Consider the following 26,042-nt stretch of genomic DNA (forward strand, 5'->3'; position numbering starts at 1 on the left):
ATGTGCACATACATATGTATATATGCACATACAGAAAGACATCACAATAAATTAACAACATAACAAAAAGGAAGTGAATTAACTCCTGAGGGATAGATGTACAGGGTTTGGAAGCTCCTGTGTGAGGCTGCAAGGACACCAGTGGGACTACAGCACACAGCCAAGCTCTCCTGCATCCTCAAGCAAATACAGGGAGATCCATGACTGCTCAAAAACCAACAACCAAAAATAAAACAATAAATAAATAAATAAATAAAGACGGAGAAAGAAAGAAACAAGTGGGAACTTTCTGGCAACATTTGGCACTAACTGGTACAGCACGAGAATTAAAAATAAATAAAGCGCCTGTTGAAGTCTGCATCAGCTTCCTTTCTCAGGGGTCATAATCTCTTTTTCACTCTCTTCCAGGCATTCTTCTCCAAGTTCATCAATGTGATTTATCCAAGAATGTTGCAGTGTCAAGGGAAACAGCAATCAGCATTTTTCCTCCCGTCCCTCATCTAATCTTCTTCCGCTGAGCGAACGCGCCGCCTCGCAGGGAGGCTGCTGCACTCACGCTGGCGGTCCTGGCTGTGATTTATACTGGCGTGCAGAAAGCCTCGGCCAGATAATCCATCCTATTTATCTCAGTATTTTCTTTTTAAGCTGTTTTCTTCAAGGAACAGACCTACTCATCGGTGGCCGCTACGGCGTGACTGCATGCAAACACGTAACCACCTTCAAAGGCAGCCTGAAGGTAACGCACCCAGCAGCACCGCTAATGATATTTAGACAGCTACAATTCTCAAGCCAGGCAGATTTAGCTCAGCTGTTTATTTAAAACAGGGAGCTATTTCCTTTTTAGTATTCTGAATAAGAACACGTCCTCTCTAGCATACGTCTTTCCATCTGCAGTGCCCTGAGAACATAAAAGCAACCCTCCCGACAAGCTGACCCCAGCCAGTGTCATCGCTGTACATTTTCAATTTATTCGTGCCAGCCTGCAGCAGGAACTACAGCCCGCGACCAAAACCCAGCTATTTGTATTTAGTAATGAATAAGCATAACGGATAGAAGATTCGTATTAATTTTGCCTTTATCATTTAATGAATTTTTTGAAGAAAGGAAATTGCCTACAGCAAGGCAATGAGCAGCAGCAAGGAATAACGTCTTCAAAGCCCTTGCAGCCAGTCGGCCTCCTCCCTCATTTAATTTTTATTTCTTTTTTATTAGAAAGGACAGGCTGCAATCCATCCTGCTTTGCAGCTTTCAGTTATTGACCTAAACACATTGGGCAGACGTAAATAAAATATGTATTCCTTTCTTCTCCAGCAGGGAAGATTATGGCCGTCGATATCTGATTTAGCTCCTCAATAAGCTCCAGCTGCGGCTGGCTCACACTCCCATCAGTTCAAACACCTACCTGAGGCAGACAGCACGTACTGCTTTAATGCTACTTCATTTCATTTGTTATTTTAATTATCTAAACTAAGTTTAGATTTTAAGGGTGTTCATATTCCAATGCTGATGTGTTTTAAAAGAGAAATACCTACTTAGATCTCTCAACCTTTTTATTTTTGTTGTTGTTGTGATGTATAACTGCACACATACATAATTTGTTATTTATCGAGCTCAGCCTCCTACAACCTTTTCACCGACATCATCTGGAAAACCTTTCTCCCATTTTAATTAAACACTTCTACATCTTGAATTATTGCACAAAGCACTCTACAAGCGAGGACTGTGTTGATCTAAGCAGTTTTACCCAGACAGGCGAGCACTCTCAGATCTAAAGCCCTGCAGGTGGACTGCCAGAGCGCTTTTTCCACACAATTGGACAGAAGCCGTGAAAACAACAAAATAAGATGTATTGGCCCATTATTTGTTACTGTGATCACTACGATGGATTAAATTGAAGTCAGCCTCAGCTGAGCATGACTGCCCTTCGGTGAGTGCACCTGATACTGTAATAAAGCCTGGTGTTGGCATATAAATAACAGGAGGTTTTCAGATGTGCATTTCCCACCTATTTATGGACGCAAAGCAGCAGCTCCCTTTTCAATCAATTTTTAGATATCACCTCCATTGCTGAAATCTGCGAGAGCTACTGAAGTCAGAAGTCAAGCCAATGGGCCAAGTGTCACTTCAGATGTCCCCTGCCCGAAAGGGATGCTTACCTATGAGTGCTGTGCATGGTTGGTCTGGGGCTAAACCACTCCAGGGTTTCCTCAGCACTAGGAAGGGCACTGAAAAGGGCCTTGGTTACCTATTGCTTGGATATATATATATCTATGTGCACACACACACGTATATACATATGTACAAGGTAGATCTCCCCCCAGCAGCCGGGTTCAGACACTCAGTCTCCTCAGCAGCTGCCCTAGATCCCAGTCTCCCCAGTAGCTGGCACTGGGAAATACAAGTTTCTGCATGCCACTGAGCCCCTGTGGTGCTCTAAGCCTGTGCAAATAAACCCATGATGGGCTGGTGGCCCCTGTCACAGGCCTGGGAGTTATCTGGGCTCCCACCACTGTCCCTCTGAGCTCCTCTGGGGGTGTGCAGATGAGCTTTAGCACACAACCTAACAACAAGTGTACCCATTTGTCTCTTGCTGAACCAGTACCTTTTGTAAGTTAAGCTCCAAGCCAAGCCTGGGATGCTTTTCATAGGAAAGTAACGTTGTCCCTCCGCTTCATATTGGTGATGTGCTATTCATCCTCCCTGCAAAGCTTTGCTTGCAAGGAACCAAACAGAAAAGCAGCTGATAAAACCACTCAGTTTTAGGAGTTTTCAGCGAAGCTAATCCCCTCGAATAGAGGTACTGGTTCATGTGCTAGAGTAGATGGGATTCAGGGCTGCCAGGCACACAGGCAGGACCCTGCAGGCAACACGGGGCTGCTCAAAGCCTCGGAGGCACAACCTGACCTTGGCCATGGCTCTGCACCAAGGAAGGCACAGACCCTGCTTTTGGCAGATACTGCATCGGCACGGACAGCTTTCCTACCCATCTGCAAGCAGATATGGGGCAGGAACAGGCTCTTTCCAGTGGGAATGCTTCCCACGGAGGTTAGCAATGAAGCAAAATCCACGTGGAGTTCAAACCTGCCTGTAATTCCTGCAACACCATTCAGCAACAACACAATTGGGACAAGCAGAATGTGGCAGGTGCCACCAGGCTGGCACCTCTGGGGTGACTCCTACCAGGAATGCTTGGAGCTGGCTCAAACCAAAACCCAAAATGCCCCAATTAATGCCACTGAAGCGTTACCAAATGAGCTATCCAGGCCTCTCCCAGTGATGTGGCCTCCTCTTTTATGAAGTGCAAAGTGGAAAGCACTTAGCAGGTAGACCATATATTTTTCCACTTTAGCCGTGCTTCTCATCGAGACAAAGGGTTTTCTTATTTGCTCTCTGCCTTTAGCTGGGGCTCACAATGTGCTGTAACACGGCTCCTTCATAAAGTTACTGCTCGGGAACAGTGCGGCCTTTAGGGCCGGGCGAGCCCCCGCGCTGGTTGTAGCTGTAACAGATCTTGCAATTACATGAACGCTTCGGCTGAAACACAGCGCTCCTCGGTGAATTATTTTATTCAAGTCTGTAGGACATGCGTGGGCAGAAAATCCCTATTTGCTTGCCGTGCGACGTCTGTAGCAGACGCTCACCTGCCAAAACACAGGTTCGAGGGATTACACATGAAGGTGTAATGCCATGAGGCGCTGAGAGCAAACAGGGCGGCTGAGGGGACAGCGGGCGGCCTGGGGAGGCCCCGATGGCCCAGCCTGCTCCTTCCTGACTGAAGGGATGACCGAATTGCTTGGTTTTCTTTGAAGGGATGACCAAATTGCTTGGTTTTCCTCCTAACAGGGGATTCATGTGCTGGAGGGAGCTTCTGGGTGAAGGAATTGGGGTAGGGTTAGGAGGTTAGGGTTAGGAGGCCGGTGCTGCGCCCAGCTCTGGGTGGGCTCTGCAGAAAGAGAAGTGTTGTCCAGGACACAAGGGCTGTTGCAGTCCTATCTCTTCTGTGTTTGCTGTGGGGATACAGTGGAAGATGGCTTCAGCACTGCTCAGTGGTTCTCAAAATCCCGAAGTCCCTAACAGTGCAAAAAGACCAGGCAGCAAAAAAGGACAGCTGACCTGCGAGCGTGAAATGCGGAGCTCTGCTTTGCTGCTGATCCCTCAGCTGTTCCTTAAAAGCCGTGTTGTTTTGCAAGGCCAAAAACCTCATGCATTCTCCTTACTCGATTAGAAACCGGGGGAAAAGCACATTACTGAAGTTCCTAAGTAAAACCTAGTGATGAATTCCCTCCTGGGCACCGCTACCACCACACCACAAGTGCTCAGGCTGATCACAGCACCCCTTAACCCTGTGGCAGCTCAGCACCCATGGGGGTGGCCGGGCTGTTCCTGGCACCCACTGCTCACCCCAAACACTTGTGGCACCACGCCAAGCTCAGGTGGCCGGGCAGTGCCAGAGGAGATGGGCCAGGCCTGGCCTGATCTTCTCCCACTGCTCCTGAAGGGCCTTCTTTATGGGACAAGGGGTGAGAGCACGCATCTGGTTCCTGATGCTTTCAAAATAACTTCAGGCAGGAGTGGACGTTACCAAAAATGAAAATAAAAAATAAGGAAAAGGCGGTTTTGAAAAAGCACAGTCTGCAAAGGCTAGAAGGGAAGGCAGCTCACTTGTGAAAGCGTTTTACCTCCACGGCTATTTCTGTTTGATTTGTACTTACAGGCTCGAACAGGCGCTGTTTGTCAAGCCGTACAAGAGCCCAGGTTCAGACAAAAAGAACATACACCTGTTCCAGTCAAAGAAGCAATAAAACTGCACCTGGAGCATCTCAGCCAAATGCCCTACATCGTCAGCCACAGACAAATTCCCCACTTCAAGCATTTCAAAGGCAACATGGAGTTAATCTCTGAGACTGAGATGCTGCCTCCTAACAAACAGCCCGCACCCAAAGACCAGCTCTGTGGCCTCTGATGAAACGCATCAGTTGCCAAAAGTACAGCAAAATACAAACGCTGTAACAAATATTCTAAACTAGCAGCATCTTTTCTTTTGTTCCCCAGCCGCCCAAAAACTTTCCAAAACTTTCACGTTGTGGGAGGGGAAGGCATAAATCACAGCATGTAGAGAGCACATGTGGGTATCTCCCCTCCAGCAGATCCCTTTGAAGGCAGTCACAAACACCCTGCAACATCAGCCAGCTGACGTGTCACAGGGGGCTGGGGACACTGCACAGCCACCTGCCTCCTGGTGTCAACTCCACAAGTCTCCAAAACCTTCTAATTGCTAGAAATTGGAAGGAGGGACCTGGGGAAGGATACCTGCTCTGGTTTTGTAGGTTTTGACTGAAAATAGGCTGCTGCACATCATGGGTGGGATGCGGGGCAAGGTGGAGACTGCACAAATTTCTTCTGTATTGCTAAAGATAATGATGGAGGTGAAAAGTCTGAAAGCCCAATGGGGACCAGCCACTGGAATTTCCTAAAAGCTCAGTTATTTGGGAGGAAAAGTCTTGAGGGACAGCCAAAGCAGCATCACCACTGAGCCCTTCCCTCCACTGGCGGAGATATAGGGAAGGAGAGAGGTGCAAGACCTGGGAGAGGTGGCACCTTGTGCTCCTGGGGTGAGGAAAGCCCTGGTCTGAGGAGCCACCAGAGCACTGCCAGGACGATGACACCACTACAACCTGCCCTACTGGGAAGAGAGCCAGGTTACGGGGCAGGAAGGTGGACACAGCAACGGGTAACTCAACAGGGATACTGGTTACAAGCAAGCTGCCTCATCCAACAAGAGTATGAAAAGCACGTGTCCGAAGGTGTCCCATTCTTCCAACCTCTTGTGCCCTCCAAACACACCCGAGGGGTCTTGGGCCCTCCTGGGGACTGCCCAGGCTCTTGCTGACCTTCCCTGCCCGAGCCGTTCAGCCCCTCCGCTCCTCCACCCAGCCGTGAAGCGCGCGCCCCGCGGGGCCGGGGCACAGCACCACACACAGCGCTTCATTAAAAGCCTCGGAGTGACAAGGAGTGTTAAGCAGATATAAAGGACATCAGTCATTTACCCATCTGGTGGAAAGTCTAGTTGCTGGCAGAAAATAGGGAGGATTGTTATGGCGAGATCCACCATATGGCACCATTATGCGGAGCTTTGCAAGCGCTTTCTCTGAGCATGCAAGCAAGATTTCAGCCTTTGAAGAAACGCAGTATTGTTAGCCTGGATACACAGGAGCCTCTTGAAAGAAGCTGTGGCAGATGGCACAGCTTTGTTCCCTGTGTTCGAAGGCAGCTCGTCGGGCCGCAGACGTTTCCCCTTGCCGGAGCAGGGGACGGGCAGCCCCAGCGCCGCGTCCCAGGGCTGGTGTTGGTGTCACTTCGAGGATGAGCCTATGCCACCGTGTGCCATGGCATGCCATCCTGATGGAGGACTGCTGGCTGCTGGAGGTGTAGAAATGGCCTAAATCCAGCGGATGCTGCCAGGGATGTGCCAGTACCACGCTGCTGCACGAGCCCTGCAAGAGCTGCTGAACCTGGGGTGCGGCGGTGGCAATGCGGGAAGAGCCGTGCAAAGCTGTGAAGCCCCATTCCTGCAAAATCGGCTGCAAATCAGTAAATCCAGCTGAATTTCTCTGCTTTTGTCAGCGCCTCCCTGCCAGCACCTGCTCCTCCCTGGGTGGCTGAGCCTGGCCGGAGCCCCAGCAGGACAGGGGACAAAGGGAAACCTTTCAAACGGGGCCGGCGCCTGCTTGAGCGACATCCCGACAATACCCCCACGATAGCCCATTCAACCCTGGTGGGGGGAAGGAAGGGAAAGGGAAAAGGATCGCTCCGGGAGGAAAGAGTGATCATTCACTGACCACAGCAACAGCATTTGCATGCACTCGGGGGCCAGGGGAAAGCCACCGCCTGCTCCCGTTGCTGGCTGGGATGGGGCACACCATCCCCACTGCCTGGGCTGCAAACGGGGCACGTTTCCCAGTTGCTCCTCTCAGAGAAGCACTTGCAGGGCCACAGAATAAAAACAAAACTATTCTGCAGAAGGTGAAAGACAAGCAGCTAAAATTCATTGTCCACAGAATACAGGGCAGGACATAAACACATGGTAGGAAAGCAAATCGAGCTTCTAGCTAACTTTGGGGACACGAGTGCTGTTCCAAGCTCCTTGGGCAGCACAAGCCCTCATCCTCTGTCACCAGCCCAGGACAATCACGATTTCTCTCCATGAGGATAATTGCAGATGCAGATGAGCAGGCAAACTTCGAAATGCCCAGAGCTCCAAGGAGTTTTTGCAGGATGGCTCCAAAAACAAAGAGTTTGCCCTTCGATGCTCACAGCAGCCTAGGGTACGCAGAGCAGGGACCTTGCTGAGTTACTGGTCTTTGTGGGAGGACTGTCCCCACGGGTGACCAAACCCAGGACCGAAATCCTCCCTGCACAGCTCTCCGAGCCCGGGCTGAAGGGAACAAGTGGTGCAGAAAAGTCGCAATGAAGCCGCAAGGGAAGAGTTGGCCAAGGCCCAACCCGAGCTGGCAAAGCCTCCAGGTCCCCTCCAGCCCTTTTTGACTTCCCTCACCCCAGTGACCGAGCCCACCGAGCCCTTTTGAGGCAGCCCCAGTCCCGCAGAGCGGGCACAAGCCGCCCTGTCCCAGTTGCTCGAGCGTGAACGGGGCCGGCAGCGCTGGGGCCACCGGCACGGGCTCCATCCGCAGGCAGAAAGCTCGGCCCAGCGCCTCTGAGTGCTTTCTCTGTCTCTCTTCCAAACGTTACACAGTGGGTTTATACAGAAACAGTGGGACACTTTCCAAACCATTTAGCTAATGCTGAAATTTAATACCCGGCACCAACAGGTTACGGAGAGCAAGAAGGAGCCGGTTGTAATGGGGAGGGGGTTTGCATCTTCTCTCCCCAGAATGCCATTTGGGGAAATCTGGCCTCTTACCCCCACAGGGATCATCTCAGCCTCTCTCTCCTTCCCATTCGGCACTGACGCAGGCAAAAATTTGATTTTTTGGGGGGGAAACCCGGGATTTTCAGCTGCTTGCACAGGAACGTGGCAAGGACGTGCTGCATGCCCTCCCGAAATGGCTTCAGGTCCCTGGGGGGCCAGCACAGCTCCTGCTGACCCCAATCCTGGAGCAGCAGCTGCCTCCCAGCCTTCTTCTCACCCACAGCTGGGAAAAAAAGCAAAACCTTGGCAGCATGGAGCGAGGGAAACACCACAGCACGCCCGGGTCCAGCTGGTCCCCACCAGTGCTGCTCTGCTCCCACCTCACTGCATGTGCAGCGGTGCCCCGCAGTGCATCCCGTGCGAAAAGCATCTGCTGAATTTGGGGGAGACGCTTTGAAAATCATCCCCCCTCCAGCATTTTGCTGCAAGAACACGTGCTGTGGTGCAGGGATGCCTCATCCCCACTGGGATATGCCATGCAATGGGTGTCCCAGCCTGTCCTCTCCTATTGCCTGTGGAGGTTTCATCTGGGCAAAACCTGCTCCTGAGCAGCGTGGATCACCAAAACCACACTGCTGGGTGTCCGATGGGACGTGCTATAGCATGAAGTGTGACCTCCCAGCTCCTGCTACATGACAAAACACCACGGAGAAGCCCCATTTTCACTGCTGAACCCACTCAAAGTGGAGCATTTTTGGTCCATCCAACAAGCCACATGGAAATGACAGAGGAAATTACAGCTTTTTTTTTTTTTCTGACTTTTTTGATTTTTCTGATCCATCTTTTTCAGAGTTTTCGTACTGAGGGACAAAGAAACAATATCCTGACTCTCTGAACATCAACTTAGACCATACCCAAGGACTCCTGCAAAGCAGACTGCCCAGCAAGCAAAGCCACTTTGCACCTACAAGGGACAAGCTGCTTTTCCAGCTCTGACACTGCATCACCCTGGACCCCAGAGGCAGGCAAACCCAGAACAGCCCCCAGACACTGGTCTAAGAAATCAATGCTTTCCACCAAGAAAGGGAAAGCACCATCCGGCAGTACTTCAGAGAGGAGCAGAGCTGAAGGTTCAGCACAATGTCGCTCCCAACAGCAGCCCCTGATGCATCTCAGCTTGCACACACGAAAACACAACCTCAAGCCCGTCCTCATTGGGAAAGATAGAAAGAAAGGGGAAAAAAAGAAAAAGGAAAAAGTGTTCTACTTACGACCAGCTCGGTGAACATGACATCCAGCTCCTCCACTGGAGGCATGGGCAGTGCGGGCTCCATGGTCTGCAGGGCGAAGCTGCTGTCATTGCGCAGGCGGTACGTGATCTCGGGGTGGTCGCTGCTGCGAAAGCAGCAGAAGATGAAGGAGATCCCCCGGCCGCTCCTCTTCCTCGGGGCCATGGCCGAAATCCTCCGCTTCCCTCCCTGCTGGGCACTAGATCCTGGGGAGAGAGGAGAGAGGAGGCTCCGGCAGCTGCCCCGCAGCACCGCGCTCCCGTCCCGCGGGGAGGAGGAGGAATCGGAGCCACCCACGCGCTCAGCGCGGAGGGGAAGAACGGAGACGGTTTACATGCCAAATATTTCTGCTCAGATTTGACATTTACAGTCCTGGCAACCTTGAAGACCGCACGAGTTCAAAAGATGCCTTTGCTTGCCTTGTGCCGACGCCGTCGGAGCGGGCAGCAGGGCAGGGGGACGCGCCGGTGTCCCCGCACTCGCAGCCCCGCAGCAGGACAGGTCCTGATCCCCCGATACCGCTGCAAAGCCCTGCAAATCCCTGCACAAATCCCCGCTGATGTCCCCGTGCTGTGCCGCTCCTGCCTGTCCAGCCCCGTCACAGGGGGGGGCAGATTTGGGGTGCTGCAGCCAAGAGCAGCTGGATGTGCTTGGCGGCACCAGGGACATGGTCCCCAGAGCAAATGGCTCAGTGCTCGAAGACCTTATACAGCTCAAGAAGCCCTGAGCTGCGAGGCATAAAAATACCCTATATACCCCTGGTTTGCTCTTAAACGTGTCCCTAAACATCCACTGGCAGCTGCTGGTTGGGCGGCTCTTTTTCACGGAAAGTTTTGCTTGGCTTTAATTAGATAAACCCTGCCTGGAATTCCGGTAAATATTTACAAGACGCGGATTGAGCTGATAAAAATCACACTGCGCCGGTAGCTCAGACTTTTCCTACGCAGTGCTTGCGTGGGACATTACTCACGCCGTTGGTTGGGTCGGTTTGGCTCAGTTCTCAAGGCCGTGTCGGGCACGATGCTCGTGGCAGGAGGATGAATGTTCAGCAGTGAGTGAGCCCGAAAGAAATGCCAACCCGTGCCCTGCCCGACAGCTTACAACAAGGACCAGCCAAAAACTGCACCAAAACCATGGCCATCGAGCACAAAAGTCAAAAATACAAGGGGAGGAGCGGCTACGAGGGATGAGGACAGCAAAGAAACATCCCAAGGAGAAAAATCAACCAGCAAAGCACAGTGTGTTTTGTTTTGTTTTTTACAAAAATTAAATATTTGACTTCTAAATCCACATATTAAACACCCACATATTTTATCTCTGCGAAGCAAGACACTGAGATGTTCGGAGAGAGGACAAAAAGCCGCACGCTGCCAAAGTTAATGCAGGAGGTTGAAATATGGATGACTCGGGTTTGCTAACAACATTAAAAGGAGACTTGGACAAAAGGTCAGCATTTCGACAGAAATCTCCATTTCCCTGAAGAATTCCCATTTCCATCTAACTACGTAAGTGTCAAAATACCCAAATGGCCCAAAAAAACAGCTGCTGGGCACCACGGAGAGCCACTGCCGGAGGCAGGTTGGCATCAGACCTGTGCTGGGACCCTGCACCACCTCTTGCACAGCCCTGAGCAGCAAACGCTGCCTTCCCAAAAATAAGAGACCTCGCAGAAAATTCAGGCTTTGCTCCCATCACCTTAACTGAGGACCTGACCCTTGAAATTATTTTCGACCGCATATTTTTAGCACATGGTGTAATCATCTGCTGAAGCGGGAGCGACGGGAAACAGTCGCTCGGTCTGCATGGGGGATAATCTCTGTGCCCAATCTGCAGGGCCTCCCTTCTCGGCGAGCCCAAAATCTCATTTCACATCCAGCGCCTCGGATTTGGGAAAATGCAGCCACTGGAGGAATTTCAGCTGCCACGAAATCTCGCATGGCAGCTCCCAGGCAGGCAGCAGCAGAGCAAATCCATTAGCAGTCCGCTGGCACCCACGGGGCTTCGGGAGGGGGTTGGCACCTGGTGGGCAGTTTCTTTCTTAGGGGGAAGGAGGGAAACAAAGAACGAGGGAGACGTTTTCTCCAACAGGGAGAAAATTAAAAATGCCCTGCAGGTTTGGGTCCAGCACAGCACAGAGGGAAATGAAGGCAGGGAGGCGGCTGCACGGCTGTTTGTGCCTTGCATGGGAGCTTGGTCCCAACTCACACATGATTATCTGTGAAAAGCTTCGTTACTTGGTCTTCCTACCAAATCAGGGCACAATCCTGCTCCTGCAGCCAGGGTGCTTCATGGGCTGGACCAAACTGACCCGTCCTCCTCTTCCACAGGGCATTTTCTAGCCCCTTTTCAGCACCACGTCAACCTCCTCCTTGCAACCTGCTGCTGCCTACAAGCTCCGATTTGGGCTTGCAAAAATGCACAGAAAGCTTTTATCAGGAGGACACCTGCTCCTCAGGGACAGACACCTCCTTCTGTTGGTGTTTTATGAGGAGCTTGAATGACAGAGCAAAAGGCAAGGTTTTATTTCAGGATCTAAAGCAGACAGTGGTGTAGTAACCAAGACGAGGTATTTCTGAGCCGCTTCCAGCTCTGGAGCTGTTGAGGTTCCTCATTTTCATCCCGAAACAATTAAAAGAAAAAAAAAAAACGCCCTGTTCCGCAGGCTGAGTGGGCTGTGGGTTATTAGCAACAAAGGCTAAAAATGGTTGGGGAAAGAATATGTTAGCTACCAGGCAAATAGCACGAAACCTCGAGAACGCTGATGAATATTCATTACGGCGATGGATAAAAATCAAAACTGCTTCCTGGCAGGTCGGCGGGAGCGCTGCAGACAGCGCAGATTGCCTCAGAACACAGTCCAGATACACAGCCTCCTCTTTTCCCTGTAAATTCTGCAGAAATGGGTTATTCGAGGAGAGAAGAAATGACAGTTTCTTGCAGCCCAGTGGCTTGCAGTAAGGAAAGGGAAAGGAACCAGTTCCATGCGGCCCCGCTTGTTAAACAGCCTGCTCCCACCTCCCATCTATACGTTTGAGCACTAATTACATCAATAAATTCAAGTCAGATTGTGATCTAATGCTGCCTTCTGGCCTTTACTACTGAGCAGGCCAGAATAAATTAAATTTAATTGCCCCTGTATGTACAGAGCCGGGGAAGATAGGCTGGGAAGGGTCATCGAGGGAACTTCTCGCCAAACCCCAAACCCCCAGACAGGACCGATGGGGCTGAGTGGTTTCTAAAACTGCTCTGATTTTCCAGAAACAGGTAGAAATGTGCACGGGACGAGCTCGGACAGGAATGACTGGGAGAGGAGGATGCAGGATGGAGACCAGTCGTGCTGCCTGGCTCTCATGCACCACCTCGGGCCAAAGTCATCCCTGCAAACCTGCACTTGTGCGGGTTTGTAAAGGATGAGCCTGATTCCTATTGCAGTTGTGCAAGTGATGGGGATCGCCCCAGCTCCCCGAGGGCTCCCAAAGACCGGTTTTGCCCAGGATCTTGCACGACCGACGGCTGTCAGCTCAAGCTGAAGCTGCTTTTCTGCAAGCTCGTGCCCCTCGCGGGACCCTCTCGCTGCATTCCTGCTGCCTGCTCGCTCCATCACATCCCCACGGCTGGTTTTGCTCCCCGGGGGAGGCCAGATGATGTTGGGGAACGATATGGACAGAACCTAATTAATTACAAGAGATTTGCTTTTGGCAAGCTGGAGGAGATAAAGGGCATTTGTCTTCTCTGAGCTAACGAATCACCCAGCAACCAGACGAGGGAACCGTGCCACTCTCCCCCAGCCACAGGCACTGGTGGCAGGTAACGGGGTACCTGTGGCAACCCCTTTGGCTGGCACCACAAGACACTGCCCCTTTCCACGAGATTTATTCAAGTTCTGTCCCATTTCCTGGGTGGGGGGAAATAGAAGCTGTCTGCGGGGTCGGTTCACAAAAATCATGGGGCTGGGGAGCAGGAGGCAACGTGTGCCCCAGGACAGGAGTGGAGCTTGGGAGGTGTCTGAGCCTTCGGCAGGTGTAGGAGGAGAAAATCCTTCATGTATGACTTGGGTGAAACCCCGACACTCTGCGAGGGAACGGCTGCCAAGAGCATTTGCTAAATTTGGAGCTGACACTGGACAAAAGGAGAACGTTTGCTCTGACACAGCGACGTGTTCCAAGCAGCGACTTTTTTTCTTGAAACTAAGACAGCTTTTGGCTGTGGGGTCGTAAAGCAGTGATTGCAATAGGGATCTGGTCTTTGGGGTCTCTACGCCACCCAGTAAAAAATGACTTCAGGAGCATCTCTCCTTGGCTTGTGGTGCCCCTGTTACTTGGTCACCTCTCCTCCCACACCTCTGGTAAGGAGATGGGGGTCTCTGAGCTCCGGAAGCTGCCCTGGGGTCTGTAGCTGGCTCCTTCCAGGTGGGCAGGGGGATGCCTTGGCTGCACCCCAAGGCGACAGGGCAGGTAAAGGGACAGCTTCCACCCATCCCGTGCTGTTTTCTGCTGGTGCAGGCTGCTCGGGAGCCACATCTGCAAAGGACCAGGTGACTCCAGGGCAGGGCGCTTCCTGGAGGCTGGCACCTCGTCCTTGCGAAGCGTGCCAAAACCCTGCACAAACGTCACGACGGAGTTTGGACCGTGATAACAGCTCAGGGCAGGCGAGGCAGCAGGACACGGCCCTGGCTGTGGCCGAAGCAGGCGGGATCCCAGCCCTCCTCCTCCGAAACTCCAGCGGTGACCTTGCCGGTGGCTCTGCAACGCCTGCTGAGCGGTGTGATCGCGGTGCCAAGCGGCAGGGAGGTGTTTTAATCCCAGCACCTTCCCCTCCTGCCCATGCTGTTGGGCTGGCTGTTGCACAGCTTCTTTTAAAAGAGGCGTAAAGGGCGAAACGAGGCTTCGGGAAGGAGCTGATCCAAGCGCTCCTCGCAACCGCTCCCTGCTTTGCCAAACAGCCATAAACCAGAGACGAAGGTGGGTGCGGGCAGGCGATGCTCCTCTGGAAATAGGGCACCAACCCAAAACAACAGCAGCAGCCACGGCTGCCAGAGAGGCAGCAACAACGCCGGGCTGGGACACGCTCACAGCTCCCTGAAGCCCACGTTTGGGACCCTGACACGAGTGCCACCGTGACCGACCGGAGCGTGCTGCTGTTTCAGGTCCCCCCCCCGTGCCTCACACCACCCCGGCATCGCCTTGAGCAGTGCTCCCATGAAATCAGTCATTAGGAGAAAATTGGGCCCCGGTGTCGCTTCCGCCTTCGCTTTAAGGAGAGGAGCACGGCAATTACAGTTTGCATATTCAGCAGCCTCCTTGGCAAGCTCGATCAGCCTGCGTGGAGCAAGGCGCTGCCGGAGCCTGCCCGCCACCGATGCCCCAGCGAGCTGGTTCGAAGCCAGCACCGGCACTGCGGCTCTGCGGTCGGCAGCACCAAAATACCCAGCGAGGGCACAAACGCATGCAAAGGAGGGTGCCCGCTCCTCTTCGCACCCGCCCCCAAACCCACGCGGCAGCTAGGAGCTAAATCATCAAACATGAACAGCAGCTCGCTGCTTTTCTGGCTCCTCTCCCATCCCCTCCCCAAACGAGGAGACGAGATCCCGAGCGAGCTCTTTCCCAACCGGGAGCTGTATTTCAGCGCGTTTCACAAGGTGAAACTCTTTCTGGTGACGCTCGCTGGCCGGCTCTGCCGAGCCCGGGCCCATTTCGGCATCTCTCACCTCGCCAAACGTCTGCCCCCACCCTGGAGTTTCGGGTGGCGCAGGGTGCTCCTGCCTGATGGGCATTTTCTGACAATCCCCACATCACTGCCCAGCGGCCTCGCTTGCTGGCGGTGGCTGGGAAAGGCTCTGCTACCGTGGGCGATGTTGCAAGACCCCCCCTGAGTGCCAACAGCACTGAGAAACGCCAAAAACGAGTTCTGATTTTCCACCTTACACACTCCGGGAAGCCGGCACCCTGCGTGGCTCTGCTCGATAATTCGACCCGTTGGGTGTTGATATCAAACCCTCTGAAACGTGTGTGTGAGGCCGTGCCCATCTGATCAGGCGGCACAAGCGTTATTATTTATTTATCAGCGTTGTTTTTAAACCCGGGAAGCAATGCTCGGGAAGCATCGGTGGCAGCCTCCTCCCCTCCCACCGGGCAGCCCGGAGGACTGGAGCCCGTCCCCAGCACCTCCAGCACGCAGCCCAGCGCCGCCCGGGTGGTTTCTATTAAAAGCAGCCAGGCTGACTTTTTGGCCACAAACTCCCACGCGCGTTTTCCTCAGACCCCTTTCTCAGGCACGGCGCCGTTTTCACCCGCAGACTGCACAGGAGAGGAATGTTTGTGTTTGGGAAAAATACGTGCGCATCGGCAGGAGCTGGTTTGATGGTGTAGGGGAAAAAAAAATAATTAAACCCACAAAGCATTTGGCCCCAAAGCCTTGAAGCATTTGATGACTGGCTTTCCCCCCTGGATCCTCCCATGAGACAGAGCTCGGGAGCCCTCCCATGCTGCCAGTGCTACACCTCTGGGAGCAGAAAGGGGCTTCCGAGTGCCTTGTAGGCACACCTGGACGTGGCCTTGCTGCTGTCGGGGAAAATGGGCTGCCAGAAGGAGCCTGACTCATCGTGAAATCACAAGAGCTGCAATTCCCAGCATAAGCAAATCTCAAAATTCTTCAGTTTCGCGGATTTACATTTATATGCCAAATCCTAAATTATCCCAGATCCTCCCTCTTTCCAGAGATCCTGTTGGACTCCACGACCCAAAAAAAAAAGAGGGGGTTGCAGCTCCGAATTTCGCTCCTGCTGCACAATAGCAGCGTGATAGCTGCACGCCGCCTCTGACTTTGGCAGGAGCCGGCTGCAGTTGCAGGCTCCCAGCCTGGTCCCTGTGTGTCCCATCTGCCAGCACTGCAAAAAAAAAAAAACAGCACTCGCATAAAACGTGTTTACTGCCTTCTGTATTCTTTCCTTTTATTGTGGCATTCATCAAAAAACGGAGCGTACATCTGGGCCTGCTGCCTCGCAAGAAGACATTTTCCTCTGCTCCCATCCAAATGAGCTCGCAGAGGCATTTCGGGGACTTGATGGTGAAATTCAGATTGCAGCATGAAAAATTAAACCAGTTTATTCACCGAGCCAGCACGCAGCTATATGTTCAGGGGCAGGGAAGCGATGGGTGACCTGTTTCACAGATTTGTAATACGCCAAGAAAAGCCTGTTTTTTTGTTTTTTTTTTTTCTGCCTGCACACTACTTGACGATGCTGTTCAGAGAAAGGAGCAGCAGCTTCCACTCGAGCTTCCATGCGAGCGTTTGCCTGGCAGCATCACGGCACAGCTCAAGTCGCTTCTGCTGCAAGAGAGCAAAGAGGAGCGCCCAGCCCAGAAGCACACGCACCGGGGGCTCCACAATCAGCTTTTCTGGGGAAAAGCACACAGCAGGGCGAGACACGATCTGCCTTAAAGCTCTCCAACTGAAGGAGCAGCACCGCCTGCTTTGGCAGCCCAGCAGAAATACAGATAAGGGTCTGGATGCTGTGGGAACATCCCTGTCTTGGGCATGGGAGTTTTGGAGAGGTTGGGTGCAAGGATGCTTGCAGGGGTGCCCGCACAGCCCCATCGTGGTTGCAGGGATTGATGCTGCTCAACGCACAGATGCGTCCAACCAGGGAAAACGCTGCTGGAGCAAAACTTTGTTTAGTTTTCGAGGATTAAAAACAAACCTTGATGGAAGTATCCCAGACAGCCAGACAGCGGGCGGCACGGCAACACCAAAAGAGGTCATAAGTTCGCCATTAAAAGGGTAAACGTAACCGGGGGTGAGCTCAGCACCAGGTCCTCGAAATGGCCACAGACCACTTCCAACTGGAGCTCCATCAGATACACGAATATGGGCAAATGCCATTTGTTTCAGAAACAAGGACAACAGGCGTGTAACCCCCGACAAGACCCAGTTTGGGAGCCTATATAAATATATATATATTTCCCAATACTCACTAAGCAGCTAGGCGACCCAATTCACAAACTGCACATGTGCCTTTTTCCAGCAGGCGGGCAGACCTCTGGTCCTTCTTTTGCTGAAGCAAACATAAAAGCAGGTGGCGGGAGGAAGAAATATATTTCAACCCCCTTATTACACCACAAGATGCCTCAGCCAGCTCAGAGGGATGTGACAGCTCCATTGAGCAACCCAGGGCAACAGGAGGTCCTGCTGCTGCTTCATCCCACCTCCATCCTCAGCACCCAGCGCTGTCACAAGCTGACATCCAGCCCCGCTGCATCTCCATCCCTGGTTTTGCCCAAATTTGAGTGAAAACACTTGCACTAAGCTAAAAAAACCACCTCCGCGGGGCTGATAACATGAAATGTGAAGCCCACACCAGCGTATCACGGTGACCAGAAAGCTCCCGACACAGCAGGACCACTTTCCAGCCAGCCCCCAGAAGAGGAGCTCCCATCTCAGTATTTCTCTGTTTACCCCCAAAGGATGTGGATCTAAGTCTGTGCGTTTTTGAGATCACTGCGGGCTCCAAGCACTTACTTTGATGATGCAAAGCTTTTGTCAATAAAAGCTGAACAGCCTGGCAAGTGGGGAGAGAGGAGCCGCATTTCCCACTGTTGGAGGATATTTGTTTGCCAATTAGCCTTTTCCTGGAGAACAATAGTTCAATAAAAGCCTTGCTTTATTTTAATTCCTTTTTTTCCTTCCCTTCTCCCCCCTCAAGCCCTGTTCCTCCAATGAATATTTGGGCTCTGACTTTGATATATCGTATGCAAAGCCTCTCTGCTGAACTTTCCATTTCACTGCTCCCCATTTCAGCGGTAATCCCTGGGGTGAGACGGGCTCTCCCGCTGTAAAACGGGGGAAGGAAGGCAGGTTTTTCCTCTCTTAAGCCTCTTAATTAATTTGGCACCACACACGGGATTTTTGAAGCCGTTCAGCAGCGAACGCCTGCCTGCAGTACAGCAGCTCAGCAATGTCTGGGGCCAGCACCACGGCAAAGGAATCGAGGAGCCACCGGCCAAGTCCCCGCTGGCCAATTTTGGGTCATGTTTGGGGATTTGGGCATTATCCATGCTTAAGGTGAGGCTTCTAGAGCTGCTGGTTTTTATGCAACTTGCCGTGTGCAGCGAGCTGGCTTTTGTGCTTTTAAAATGAAAGTGGGTTGAAGCTGGTACAAACAGGAGACCTTACTGAAAGGGACCCTGATGGGCAGGTAGATCTCCGAGCAGTTCATTAAACTTCTGGTCCAGAGAGTGCCCAAAGCCAGCCAAACAGATTCATTAGGTCTATCCATTGCCCTACGTGCCACGAGCCATGTGAATTGCGGATTTCCCTTTAAAGATTTTAAAACACTGACATTAATCCAGAGTGATTTTTCCCCCTGAAGTATGAATTTGGGGTCGAGAATTCTTTGATAAAAATGGCTGAGAGCAGAAATTCCCCACTGGCAACTCTCCTTGCAGCACGGCACTAATACCTCCCACTGCTCCAGCAGATGAGCACTGAGAAATAATATACGTGAGCTCGCATCAGACACGACGTGATGCTGCACAACTGCACAGACATGGCTCGGGGAGATGAGAAGGGCTCCAGCGCTACGTCTGCTCCTAACCGGGTTGCTAAAAGCAGAAATTTTTATCACATTACACTAAAAGGCTGCTTGCATTTAGACATTTAAAAAAGGAAAGTTAAAAAAAGCAGGCAAAACCAGCAGGCAAGTCTAATTGGAAGGCTTGATTGAATTTTTTATGCAATACAATCTAGATTACAGCAAAACCTCCGCTTTGAATAGGAGGGATGCAGGCTTCCCATCAGAGCTCAAGCCCATCCCCTTATAATTCAGAGGAGCCAGCTTAATCAAGGCATAGTATTTTAATTGCCTAAGTACCCTCCTCTCACCGACTGCAAGAGCAAGGGCTTGCTCCGAACCCCGCCAACTCATCTGCCTCTGGGGATGGACAGGGTGATGGCCCTTCCCCTGCAGAGCATCCCGAGGGGAATGTCTGTCCAGTGGAAATCCCAAGGGGATGCATTTAAAAATCAATACTGGCCATTTTAATGCTTAATCCAGGAAAGTATCAGCATCAGCAGCATCGATATAAACCAAATTTAAACACACTGAGTAGGTGCACAGGCTTCGGGTTTTTGTGCACTGCTTTAGCCAAATCTGTTTTTACCCCATTCAAGTCCAAATGGGGCATCTGCAGTGCTGCTAATGCTTCAGACATCCTGTCGGCCTCATCTCTGTAGCTTCTTTGATGCAATGATGCTGTTTAAAACCCAAGCCTCTTCTCTTCATGAGCATACACTTCCAGTAAGGAACCCCCCCCCAATGAAGGTGCAAGATTGCAGTGACAGCAGCCACCTCCCTGCCAAGGCTACGTACAGAATTTTGTACTATTCTTATTATTACTGTTTTTGCAGGTTTTCACATTGCACTCGCCACAAATTGCAATACAAAAATTCTCACTCCTGTAGTTATTTACACAGAGATCTTCCTGTTCATTAAATCTGGAAAACAAACAGCCTCATAACTGTGAAGAGATGCTTGAAAAAGTGACCCTAGGGTACCCCTATGAAGCTCAGACACCCTGAGAGAATATAACTGTGCTTGAAGCTTTTAATTTAATCTCATCTTTTGGAGACAGAAGACTCAGTGTTCCCTTCTTGAGACCAGCACCATTCCAGACACCCCACGAGAGCAGAGAAACCTTTCCAGCCGCCACCGCAGGCACGAGCCCAAGCTCACAAAGCCACAGTATCACCAAGTTCTCAAGGGACACAGCATCACATTCTGCCCTCATCCATCACCCTGCCTGGGCAAATACCACTGCAGCTCTGCAGAGAAGCCCTGTGGTGCAACACCCCCACTCTGCTCATTCTCACACATCTTCAAACCACGTTGCAGATGCCTTCTCGCTTAGGGTTGGAGTCCACCACTCTGGCACATCCTGGTGGTGGAGAGGTATTGTAGAAATCCCTACACCTGTCCCCTGGGTAAGACTTCATGGTACCAGTGGTGATCAGGAGCCTGGGGACGTTGCTTCAAAATTCAGAAAGGATTCCTGGCTTCGGGGCGATCTGTTGACTGACATCAGATCTACCCAGCTCTCTAGTGAAAAAGGGTCTCCCCAGCTGTGTTTTTGCATTCATGGCTCACCAGATCTTTTATTACAGCCTGGACAACACCACTCATGACGAAGCAGGGCCCAGCAGGTCTAACCAAGCTTGAAACCCATCAAACAAACCTTTATTCCTTGATCTGAGCTTCACCATGCCCACGCCACAAGGGTCAGGAGCCGGCCATTTGCTGCGTTCGCCTGGCTCACACCACAATTAACAGCCCTAATAACAAAAAGGCCCAGCAAAGCGAGCGGAGTCGCTGCTTGCTGGCTCAGGGGCTGCAACAGAGCGACACCATCTCTGCTCAGGTACCCTCAGGTAACGTTTTTGACACTTGGCCAGGAGATGGAGGTCGCCATAGGGCCTGGCTGGGTGCTGCTGCTCTCTGCTCGGCCTAGCACCAGCTGGGAAGGCCCAGAGAGCCTCCGTCCACCCCTCTGCTACAAAACAGGCTTATATTTACCTCCACCTCCACGTTTTCCTCTGTGTTCAGCCTCAGTGGCCCACTTCACCGATTTTACACTGCAGTTTGGATGCCCCAAACCCTAATGACACACCTCAGAGAGAAAATTACCCTGAGCTCAGCCACTACCTCGTGCCAGTCCACAGGGGAAGTAAATTAAATGGCTTTTGGATAATAAATCTTCACAGTGTTTTCTAGCACGAGAGCTGTAACATCACCATGAGAGCTTGAAGAAGTTGCCCATTGGACTTAGGCACCCGAACTCCAGATTCACTCCGCTACAGCCAGAGATTGCCACAGGAAACCAGCACACCCTGAAATAACTGCCTCTAAAGACAAAATCTTTCAAAATCCCATTAGTGCAGGTTTTTAGAGTTGGCAAGAGCTGCCTGTCCCCATCAACTGCAACACGAGCTGTAAGAGCAGCAGCAGAAGGGAGAAAAACCATCTTCCAGGCAATCACAGGCAATTTTTGCAGAGTGCCTCGTGGGGGGAGCAACCCCTGCCCCAAGAGGAGCACCCAAAGCACACCACCAACTCTTTATTAGATTTCAATAGTCTTAAGGACACGTCACATGGATGAGGAATGAATGCTATGCAAATCCAGCCTGAGACTGCTCCCTGCCTAATCTACCTTTAGATTCAAATGCTTATTACCACGGCATCTAATCGGGTAATGCGTAATAGGTGGGTTTAGCTTGGGCTCCAGACCATCGGCTGTGTTCTTATTTAGGAAAATGAGGTACGAAACGAAACAAACCAAAACAACACTGCAAAGAATTCAAGCTGTGGTGGAAAGCAGAGAGCAAAACCCAGGTGTGGAACAAAGTATTGACACCTACCAGTAAAAACCACGCAGATAAGCAAACATTTGGCGGCTCACCAACACCACAGTGAGCACTGATTCCTGCTCACACCCTGTGGCATCCCTGCAGGGATGCAGGTGGCTGGGCTTTGAGGGTCTCTCCCTTTTCCCTGTGGGATGTAAGGTGATGCAAGGCTCTCTCACACGCCCACACAGGACCCAGCTGCTGGCAGATGGCTCCCAGAAGCAGTGAGCCAGTCACACTGTGGCTTCCAGGCTACCAAAGCACATTACAGCTGCTCTGGGCACCCACGTTAGGGCTGCCACAGCCTGGGTAAGATGTGCCAACATGGAGCCATTTGCTGGTTTGGGGAAGCAGGGGTTCCCCTGCTGCATCAGGGCCTGCAGGAGGATGCAGGGACCATGGGGATGGCATTCCCAGAAGCCACCATCTCCCCGTTTGCTGGCAGCAGTCGTGCAAAAGGGCTGACCAACATCCTCTCTGCCCTTACCTGAACCAAGAAGGAGGTTCATTTCACTTCCAAATCTTCATCCAGCCGGGCTGTCCAAGCTGTATGCCATCCCTGCTACTTCCAGGACACAGCCAACACCCCAACCTCTCACCTACACCGTGTGGCCATGACACGCACCAGAAGCAACCCTGGGACACAGGACTCAAGCTTGACAGGTCCTCCTCTCCATCTGCTGCTCATCAGCCATGCTAAGCCTTCCAGTGATGGAAGATGGCAAGGTTTTCAAAACTTGTTTTCAACATTGTCATACAACTTCCACCTTCAGGACACCAACTATCAGCAGCTTGTCCTCCCCTGCCTCCACAGCGTCACAGGTAATGGGGATGCAGGACACGCAGCATCCTTTGTGAATCTGTCCAACACTGCATGTATTAAAAAGCTCTCCTGCCAACAGCTGCTCTGCCTGCTATGACAAATGGCACACAAACCTGTGACCAGCTCCAGCAAAAGGGTTGAGAAATGCAAATATTGTTACCGGCCTCTAAAGTCACTACAAGCCTGCATTGACTCTGCGACGCTAAGGAAACCACACCTGGTGGGGGAAGCAGCACTATGAATACCAGAACTAACACAGAGGAGGCTTGTGTCTGCGAGCCCAAGCAACATAAAGTACGTTTATATTAAGGCTGCAAGATGAACTTATGTTTATTAGGCATCAGAGAACCCGCTCGGGCAAACATCCCCCCTGCAACACCTACGTGTCTGTGCAGTCCTGCAGCGTGGGCCCTCCGGTGTCCTGTAACGTGGTAAATCCAACTAAAAGCACTCTTTATGGCTTGGATGTTCATAACATTTGTGTGTGTTCCCTGGCGGCCAGTACAGACTGAGTTTTCATTGCATCCCTTCCCTTAATAAAAACCTCCGCAACACCCTCCTGGCCCGATCCCTGTTTTGACAAACCTTGTAGCAGCTCCACATATTGGAGATGAAAATCAATCTGGAAGCAAAAAACCCAACAATGGACTTCATGAATTGTCAGTGGGGGAGGAGGAGCAGATGTACTGATCGACTTTAAGGCTTCCTTTCATTAGGAAACTACACTAAAACCATAGGTTAATTTTAAATGATGCACTTTATTACCACAGAAAGCAAGGCAGCTGATATTCTGCCTCTCAGGCACATGTGCTCTGTGCTTCATAACTTACTGACTGAATATTCAAATGCTTTGAAAGAAGAAAAACAAACACAAAGGAACCGAAGGTTGCAGCTTAGAGCATTTTCACAAGCCTTTTCAATGACCAAGCTGGGTGGTGGTGAGGGCTGGACCTTCGACTCTGCTCCTCATCACCTCCTCCAGCTCATGGCAGCACCCAGAGCAAATCTGGGGGGCTTTTTCCCATGCTCCTGCAGCCAAGGTGACAGTGGGGAAGGTTGGATGTGCTGTGTTCCCATGCAGCCCAGCCCATGGCACCGATGGAATAAAGATTTTGCCGGACTCCCCAGCCAAGGACGAGGTGGAGATGCTAGTGGGGGCTCCTTCCTAGCACCAGTGAACCACACAAACAGTATTTATTTTGTCATAGGGCTTAAACACCCCTACAATGTCATACCCACTTGTGAGCCAAAAGAGAGAGAGTTGACATTACCATATTTACAGCCATTTCCACTTCTGGACCTCTGACTACAACAGTCTCTGGGACCAGCTCATTCCCACAGATGTCTCAAAGAAGCTCCTTCATCCCACTGCAGCACAGGACCCATGGACAGTCCTCACACATATATTTCCAAGGGGAAAAAAATCATTCAAAGCCTCCAAAGCTGCGTTTTCGATCATTTATTGGGGAGCTGTGGGTAACACACATGCAAAGAGCATGGTTTGCTCATGAAAAAAAAAAAACAGGATGGCAACCTACTTGAGATGTAAAAATAATTTGATGAATAAGTATATTTAGATTTATAACCTCACAGCAGCTTTATTTATAGGGATGCCAATCACTTTTACACGGATATAAAACGGGCTGGCAGCATGCCTTCCACTATATCCAGAAACCCATCTGTAACAAATCTAAGCCGTGATATCTCTGCATACATTTGGCCAAACAATAACGCTGCCTGCCATCTTGACTTTAAATGTACAGATGGACCAGGGGGGTAGGCTCTCCAAGCCTGCCACACGGCCAAAGATGGACACATTTTGCTTTCACCTACTAGAAACCAGTTGGGGAAAGTAGGAGACGAAGGAAAACCGGTCACCATCTGGGCCACGTGGATATTAACACTGACATAATGCTGGGTGGAAAGCAAGCCGGCATGCAGCTGGGTACAGGTGAACCTCTTTCAGAGCCTCTCCTCACTGAAATTGGAAGCAATAAGCTGGGAAAAAAAGAGCCACTGGAGCTTTATAGCATCTTTGAAAGGCGAGAGATTAAACTTGGGCTCTTGGGTATTGTCTTTTCAATCCACCACTTGAGACACGAAGCTAGGACAGAGGAAGATGCATGAGAAACTAATTGAAAGCCATCGCTTGATTTTCAATTTCAAAGCAGACAAGGATTTCTCCTGATGCTCCTCCTCTGTCACCACTGAAAACTTCATCTAAAGCCTGCAGATGTCGAGGGGAGAGGCTGCCATTGATTTCCATGGGTTTGGCATCACAGCCAGCTGGGGATGTGAGCCCAGGGCAGCCCAAACTACCCGGTGTTGTCGTGGTGGGGTTGTATTTTTTCTTGTTGTTTTTACCATCTGGAGAATGGCTTTCATTCTGAACACGTTTATTTCACAAAAAAATAAGCAAAAACTGCTCTGCAGCCAGGGGTACTTCTGGGATCTGGTTGTGCCTGGCACTGGGAGAAGCAAGGGATGGCTCCATGCAGAAGACCTTTCCTGTGGAAGTCGTGGTATTATGGCAAACGCCAAGGCAGAAAATGTTACTCTGCACTATCACTTTGAGTGGCTCTGGGAACAAACCCAGCATTCATTAACAACACTCATTCAGCAAATGATTTGAATAAGCTGAGAAGGGCTCTCTCACAGCCTGACAGCATAAGTTGATAGATTTCTGCCTCTGCTCCTTAAAAAAGTTATGAGAAAACAACTCCTAACAAACATGATCGCCTTCCAGTTCAATGAGCAGATTTACTTGACCCTGCTGTGGGGATGAGGCAACCTCTCGAGGTCCCTTCCATCCCGATTTCAATGCCATTTTATACCACAAACTGTTTACAGGCTGGCATTTGCTCTGATTCATACTCGGAAATAAATATGTCTAAAGAGTAATTGATGGAAAGGAAAAACAGAAACACAACAGCAGTCTTCTCCCCTCTCACAAAGACAAAGCAAAGGAAAACAACCAGACGTGGAGCCATGACATCCTCAATTCAAATGTTTTCCAAAACATTTCCAAATGTTTTCCAAAACTTCCAGCTGAAGCTCTCACAGCTAAGCCGTGACTCCGTCAGGGCCCGGGGCTACGTTTGCAGCTCACGACGTGTTTCAGCACAGCGGGACGGTGCGCTGGGGCATGCACCAGGATGGTTGGAGAGGCCTTTTTGGCAACACAAACCTTGCCAAAACACAACCAAGACCCTCGTGCAGAAAATGCAGTGTTTCAAAGGAAAACTTCCCCTTTCTTCCAATGTGATGGAGCCCGATTGCCACGTGGACATTTGGGAAGAGTCGGTGGATGCACGTAGCCACATGTCCTCACCTTTATGGCAGGCTTTTGGGTTTATTCCAAGCACCTTAGGAAATCATTTCTCTGCCTCTGATCAGAATGCTTAGAAAATGAAAAGAGAAAAGCTTACATTTTCTACACTTCGGCAAGAAACGCTGAGGTTCCTTCTGAACACCGACGTGTTTGTGGTTATCACACAACCAGAGCTAAGGCGTTTGAGGGAGGCGCTGGTCTGAGTGCCATGGGAGGAGGTGATCCCAATTCTGCAGCCAAACCTCCCCCCTGCTGCCACGCCGGCTTCCACCCGTGCCAAGAACCCTGTCAGAAATGGCAGGGTCCATAAGCCAGAGCCTCAGAAGTCCTTCG

General features: G+C 51.2%; 1 protein-coding gene across 1 annotated transcript in view; it reads right to left on the minus strand.

Moving 5' to 3' along the window:
* Positions 1–26,042, minus strand: part of DAAM1 (dishevelled associated activator of morphogenesis 1) — an 83,217-nt gene that overhangs the window by 40,758 nt on the left and 16,417 nt on the right. Inside the window, exon 3 of the mRNA XM_084288563.1 lies at positions 9,142–9,365. Coding sequence (XP_084144689.1) covers positions 9,142–9,324 — 183 coding nt within the window. The 5' untranslated portion in view covers positions 9,325–9,365. The remainder of the gene's footprint in view (positions 1–9,141; positions 9,366–26,042) is intronic.

This window comes from Netta rufina (assembly GCF_964035555.1).
Source record: "Netta rufina genome assembly, chromosome: 5".
In the NCBI taxonomy this organism is placed as follows: domain Eukaryota; kingdom Metazoa; phylum Chordata; class Aves; order Anseriformes; family Anatidae; genus Netta; species Netta rufina.